Here is a 7,566-nt window from a genome sequence, read left to right on the forward strand (position 1 = left end):
ATAGACTGCATAACAGCTTAAAAAGGTAAAATAATGCTAAACTAATCCAAATTCAAATCTTACTTCAAGGAATGGGGCTAATTGAGTTTTAATTTGTGAAAATGCTTCAGAAAGCCACTGTTTCTGGAAGAGTCTGCAGCTTTGCATATTTGTAGAACTTTGTAGGGAGAAACCCTCTGAAGGCTTACAGGGAGAAAATAAACAAGTAACCTGGCACAACCTAAAATAGCACTATTCCTGAGAACACCAACCTAGGAATGTTAGAAATAAGTCCAGATATTTCTTGGGAGTTAAGGGATTTGTGTTGATATCGAGGAAAGCACAAGCTTGGCTGCCAGAATGGAGAAACTTCTTCCCCAGAATGATGCAAAAACCATGTGAGAAAAATAGCCAATATAATGAATAAAGGGGTGGGTGGGTGAATGAATGGATGGATGGATGGATGGATGGATGGATGATAAATGAATGACAGATGGATGGATGAACAGATGGGTGGATAGTAGGATGAGTGGGTAGATAAATGGGTGGATGATCAGAGGGGTGGGTCATAGGATGAGTGGGTGGATGGATGATGGATACATGGAAAGTTAACTGAATGGATGAGTAATAGGTGAAAGGGTGGGTAGAGAGGTGAGTTCAGGAATGGAAAGGTGAATGGATGGATGGCACTTAGTCATCAAATGAGCTTAGTATACTATTTAATGGCACAAGCTATAGAGCAAGACTATCTGGTTTAAATCTGCTATGTTTTTTATCATGTGCTCTTGAGCAAATTACTAAACCTCTTTGGACCTCAGATGACTCATACAGCAAGAGGAAATAGCAGCCCTACTTCATAGAGTGGTTGTGGAGCATACACAAATAAGCAGTTTTGCATTCCACAGTAAAGGTCACTTCATCTTGCACAAACCTTAGTGCTATCTAAACAGAATAGGACCCTGCCTTGGGATAATCAACTCCATTCTGAAAGAAGAATGAGTCCAACTACTTAGACAAGTCCTTCCAGGTGTGGAAGATAACACAGAACAGGACCGCTCGAGAAGCTGGAGAGTCAGCAAGGGTGCAGTATCCACACACTATGTGAAGACCCACTAGAGGGAGAGATAGTTTCTTCCCACCAAATTACTAGCAAACTGAGTCACAGAGACATAAGTGGCTTTATAGGGGACAGAAATGCCAGCTTCCACCTCTGGTCCCAACCACAAAGCCACAGGGTGGCTTAACAAGGGTGTCTACTTAAATTAAACCAAAAACAATGACCAACAGCATTAATGTCATCATCCCTAAGAGCCTGGGAGGCAGGGGCAATGTTGTCTCAGTAACTCTTATGCATATGACCCTGGGGAAGTCAGTCAGTCTCTCTGAACCTCAGTGTCCCCATCTGTAAAGTAGAGCTAATAGTAGCAGCAGCTACATGCAGAGTTATTGGGAGCAGGAACAAGATATGGGGAAAGTATCTTGAGCACCACAAGGCACAACAAGGAGATAAGTGGGGTTGCTCTGATGTGCATGAAACTTCAGCTAACAAAAGTGCTTTTATATACATTATCTCCTCCATGGTCTAAACATTTTGAAAATACAGTGAACATTGCCTTCAAGTTCAGAAAGTCGACTGCTTTTTCTGAAAGACCAAAATGCCTCCACTTGCTCAGAAAACAGCTGGCTCCCACATAGTCCCTCATACTTTGAATCTACCATCTCCTGGGCCCTAATCTCCTTCCTCACATCTCTGTGTAGGTTTTCTGACAGTCTTTTCTCTTCTTGGGAAAATCTCAACAGAACCAGAATTCTTATGTGTTCTGTTAATACAAAGGCTGGCGATATTTAGAACTGCATAAAAATGGAACACTCTTTCTGGGAAATCCTTTTCTCCCCTGTAAGCTCCCCCAACTTCATCAAACCTATTAAAAACAGAGACGTGGGTCCTCTGGTACTGGCACCTGCCCCCTTGTACCCCCAGCCTACCTGCACGGCCCCGTGCATTACCTGAGCAAGCATTTATCAATTCTCTTCCTTGTCCCTGTACTAACAAACTTGGGCTGGTGTTAAAATTTGTGGGCTCACACACATGCCAGCTTCTTTTTTCAAAGATAAGCAATCTGAGACTCTGAGCTATTCCTTAGAGTTTGACCAAATCATTAGCTAATCTTTACTCCCTGTGATCCCGGTTAATATGAGATGCTAACCTACTGCAGGTGGACATAGGGAAATTCTGATGCACGGATGCAGGGACCAGTGGCTGGCCACCTCACTAGGAATAGCGATGATGACAGTAGCCATTCCTGATACATGCTAAATCCCAGGAACTGTGAGGTTAGGAGGTGTCAGATTTTGCCTTTGGACCCAGGCTTTCAGCTGGTCATTATGCTCACCCTTGATCTTGCAGGTGGGCTCAGGTAAGTTTCTCTCACACAGTCAGTAGGTGATATGCCAGGAGTAGAAACCCTAGTTTGCCTGACACCTGAGGCCAAGTTCTTAGCACCTGGCTTCACAGCAGCAGGAAGCACGCAAAACAAGGCAGGGCCCAGCAAAGTGCCAACGCTGTAGACCAGCAACATGCAGAGACAAGCAATGAAGAAAGATGTGGCTACATGGAAGTAGACAGTCTACAAGTCAGTGAATGTCAGCATAAAAGGCACGAGACATGACACTGACCACATAGGCAGCCAGCAGGGCTGATGGGGAACAAACAGTAACATGCTCAGGTGGGGAAGAGAAACAGTAGCAGAGGTGCTGGGGCTACTTCAAACAGGACAGGTAGGATGCTTTCAATGAGAAAGAAAAATTGAAGCTGAGACAGGAGTAGGCCTTCAGAGATGGAGAGCATTTTGATCACTGAAAGGTATTTCCAAGCAAAGTGACAGCCTCCTTGACATGCACTGCAGGCTAACCAAGTAACATCACCACCTCCTAACATTCATCCAGCACTCTACTCAGCACCAGCAACGGATGGATCTCTACTCAGCACCAGCAACGGATGGATGAGTTCCCAATAAATTAACTGTTCAGCTGACCCTTGGACAGCATGGGTGGGGACTAGGCAGGTCCACTGATGTGCCCACTCTTTATTCAATAACTGCAGTACAATGCTGTCACTGTATTTGCTCTTATTTATGATTTTCTTAATAATGTTTTCTCTTCTCTACCTTATGTTATTGTAAGATTATAGTACATAATACATAAAACACACAAAAAATGCGTAGAGAGACGCATAAGGTAAGGCTTCTGGTCAACATCAGACTATTAGTAGGTAAGTTTTAAGGAGTCAAAGTTATACATAGTTTTTCATGCTAAGTATGTTGGGGGGGGCAATTTCCATAATTCCTTGTTCAAGAATCAAAAGTATATATTGTGTGTGTGTTCACTGAATGTTCAGATTAGCCCAACAAGACTTTTTTTTTCCATAAAGGATAAAACTAAGGCACCCAGAGTGAGGCCCCTGGCCAAGGAGACAAGGTCTCCCTGACAAGCAGCAGAGACCTAAGACCTAGTCCAATGCTCTTGGCTCCAGACCTCACACTTCTAATGACCACACTGCATCCTCACCCACTCTCTGCAGGGGGCCCAGTCTAGCTGAGGCAGACAGTATCCCTGTAGCACCTTAACATACACTAGGAGCAGTCTCCTGAATGACTCTCCTGGGCCCCATTATAAGCTACGTGGGTGTCCCTCCCCTTCAGCTGCTTCAACATCCTGGGACAACTCCCTGAAGAGTCTGCATCATTACAACGTGGGAAATACAGTCCCCCACAAGGATAAAGACGGGTGCTGAGAGCAACTAGGTAGAGCAGTTTCAGGTCTAGAAGACTGTAACTGCTGCCGGTTATCTGGTCAGATAAGGCAGCCAGAACAGGTGTTACCTGCTCAGTTCAGGCAAGCACAGTAGGAAAATCATTGTCACCCCGAGAAACGCAGCTTAGAGCTTTGCCATTCAAGCTTGCCTCCAGGTGAGGGTCTGAATGGGGAACTTAGCATGAGGGTGATGAGGAGATTTGGGGGACTTGAAGTCCCATATCCACTCTCTTGGGAAACACTAAACCAGAGAGAGCTCTCTTGGATTAAGAACACGCAGACAAAATACGGTAAGCACAATATTGTTGCCTGGCATTTTATAAAATTTTCTAAAATGTATCAAGACAGGATCATAGCTAAATTTTCAGTAAAATCATACTATGAGAAGGACTACTGCACAATTTTGGATGGCATTTCTGGTTTCAAAGACTCCAAACATTTGACCTCCTCTTTTTAAAGACAAATGATGAAATGAAACCAATAGATTAAAAAGGAAACTGAAAGGAAAGCTCATTTGCATAAGAAAGGTTATTAAAAAAAAACAAAGAAAAACCCAAGGAAAGATGTGAAATTCCCACTGGAACCAGCAAAAGACAGAATCGACACAGAAAATCAAATCAGTGATGCAGACAACATACATGAAAAGCTCTCCAAGAATTCGAAAGAGAAAGACACAGAGATGTTTAAAAAAAAATTCAGGAAAATGAGAACAGATACCCAGGAGATTTACCAGAGACCCAACCAATGTAAGTCCAGCAAAATGAAAAAGCCAAGATGCGATAAGAACTCCAATAAGTTGTAAGAGAAAAAAAATCTGTGTATCTTGAGTCTGCAGGTAAAAAAAAATCTCCATGGTGAAGCAGAGGATGAAAATAAATCAAACTTATTTCTATTCTTGTAAGACTTGTTAATTTCAAAAGAAAAATTAAACTCCCCACTGTGATGCCCCAATGTCCCAGAAGAGTGGTGGGGAGGGGGGTAGAATCAGGTCGACTTTAGAGAACATTAAATGCAGAACACCGATTGAAAAAAAAATTATTAAACTAAGAATTCTAAAACCAGTCCAGCGGACCTTCAAATGAAGGAAGATGGAAGACACCTGTGTTAAGGGACAAATCTAGAAAGTACCCATTTGAAAAATGAGCCCGAAGGATCTTGCAGCACCAGAAAAAAGGAAGTGTTCCAAAAATAAGTAAGTCATCCCCAAATGATGGAGATATGTCAAAGGAGCCAACTGAAAGAGCTCACGAGTGTCAGAGTTGGAACAATTTGAGTAAAAAATTGAAATGCCCCATGTGACCCAAAGAATAAAGTGAATATCCATGAGTTCATTTGATATAACTATGTGAGTAATTATCAGAAGTTGGCCTACAAGCAAAAACTGATCTGATGCCCACTTTAAAAATAAAGATTGGGCCTCCCTGGTGGCGCAAGGGGTTGAGCATCACACTATGAAGCAGTCCTTAGCCTCTGCAGCATGAGTTCAATCCTTGGCCGACCAGGGAGAAACGCATATGGTGAGGCAGACCTCTCCTGTCTCACCTGCTCCTCCCCTCAGCAGTATATTTCCGTCAGTCTGCCTGTTCTGTTTCCCACTCTGTTTCTGGTGAAACCTCTCACTTCCCATATCTCTGGCCTGTACCCCAGCTCATGTATGCATAAATAAATAAAAATCTTTAAAAATATATAATAAAAATAAAGACTTAGGGCCTCCCTGCTGGCACAGGGGTTAGTCTCAGTGGTATTAAGCTATCTGGTATTAAGCTATCTCAGTGGTATTAAGCCACTGCGGCATGAGTTTCATCCCTGGCCAGGGAGCTAACTAACCCACATGGCACAGCAGACCTCTCCTGTCTTGCCCGCTGCTCCTCTCAGCAGTGTATTTCACTAGATCTGCTTGTGTTGCTCCCTACTCTGTCTCTGGTGAGTCCTCTCACCCCTGGCACCTCTGGCCTATACCCCAGTTCTTGTATGCATAAATAAATAAAAATAAATCTTAAAAAAATAATTATTGGAATATGCCAATACCCATTCATTTGTGTATTATGTATGGCTGTTGCACACTACAAGAGTAGAGTTAGTTGTGTGATAAGAGACCATATGACCCTCAGAGTCTAAAATATTTGGTCCACTACAAAAAGAGTTTGCTGACTCTGTGGTAAATAACAAATGGGGGAGAAAAGACAAATATTCCTCACCAAAAAAATTCCAAATAATAAATGTAAAAAGAATAAGGGACATGGAGAAATCACCATTTGAATACCAGTCTTAATTATTCTGGGAAAGATGCACAGATAGATGCTAAAATTAGTGGATGAAACTTTAAAGTGAAAATAGGATATTGGCATAGCCTCAAAGTACCCGGTAGCATATTTACTAACTACTGTGGTAGTTTTTAAAGCCCATCAATTGATACCCTCCATTCAGGAAGTGGAGCTTAATTCCTCCTCCCTGCATGTTTGGACTTAATGATTCCTTTCTTATGAACAGAATATGCAAAATGAGAAAAAGTAGCTGTGCAGAGGAGAAAGCTGGCAGGCATCTGTGATCACCTCCCATGAATAATAGTGTTGATGTCATGTATGCACCAACATGATTCACTGAGACGGATACTTCCTCTGTATGATATCATTCCCCCAAGCCATATTCTCAAGAGGAAATATCAGACAAACTCAAATTAAAGGACGATCAATAAAATACTTCACCAGTACTCATGACAAATGTCAAGGTCAGAAAATGCTAGGAAGGACTGTATGTTGATATGGTCTGGGATAAGGGGAGACTGAGGCAAGGAATGACTGAATACAATGTGGCACTCTGGATCGGATTCTGATTCAGAAAAGGATACTCATGGAAAGCACTGCAAGAGCCCAGTAAAGTCTGTAGTTTAGTTCCCAGTACAGCACCAATGTTAGTTCCTAGTTTTGATTAATGTATGTGGTGTAAGATGCAGATAACCATGAAAACTGGTTAAGGGATATATGGCAAACCCATATACTACATACCTTCTGAAAATACATAATTATTTCAAAAGTTTTTTTTTTAAGTGCAATAGTGACTTATACTGAAACTAAAAGGAAAAACATGTAACTGTAACAATAATCATAAAACTTAACAAATTAAAGTACGGATTATATACTTATTCATTGAGTGATAAAAATTGAAAGAGTAGAAAAGATCTATCAGGGAGGTTCAAATTTTGTAAAGACTATCCAAGTAAAATTAAGGTGCAAAATGCATTAAATAGAAAAGGGAGATTTCACTAAATTGACAATATTCACTAAATGCATAATAGTTGTGAACTTTTCCTTATTGAATAACAGATCAAAAAAAAAAAAGCTTTAAAAATTCAACAGAAAATTGATAGGAACAATTCAAAATGAACACTGACAATTGTCTCAGATTTAGATCATGCAGAAGGAAAACATGGACATAAAGAATCGGAATATATACATGTGACGGTCAGTATAGTAAATACCGCATTTGTATAAACACAAACTTTTAATTACATAATCTTTAAAGAAAATAGATTCTACAAAACTTAAAGAAAACCACTCATTGAACAGGTGTAAATATTGATTAAACACTAAAGTTTCCGAGGAAAAGTCCTACTGAATGCCAAAAAGAAGATACTGTATAGTCCTCTAAATACATGCCACTTACAAATTAAAAAAAAAAAAAAAATGACCTTAAGTATCCATCAGCTAAAAGGGGGGGAAATACACAATATTTTTTTTCTTTTTTTTAAAATAAATTTTATTTTTATATTCCCCA

General features: G+C 40.8%; 1 protein-coding gene across 1 annotated transcript in view; it reads right to left on the minus strand.

The window, feature by feature from the left end:
• Nucleotides 1–2,280, minus strand: part of CDYL2 (chromodomain Y like 2) — a gene marked incomplete at its 5' end in the record, with an annotated part of 52,202 nt that extends 49,922 nt beyond the window's left edge. Inside the window, one exon of the mRNA XM_084256835.1 lies at nt 2,191–2,280. Coding sequence (XP_084112961.1) covers nt 2,191–2,280 — 90 coding nt within the window. The remainder of the gene's footprint in view (nt 1–2,190) is intronic.
• Nucleotides 2,281–7,566: the final 5,286 nt, after the last annotated feature.

Source organism: Talpa europaea (assembly GCF_964194135.1).
Source record: "Talpa europaea genome assembly, chromosome: 16".
In the NCBI taxonomy this organism is placed as follows: Eukaryota; Metazoa; Chordata; class Mammalia; order Eulipotyphla; family Talpidae; genus Talpa; species Talpa europaea.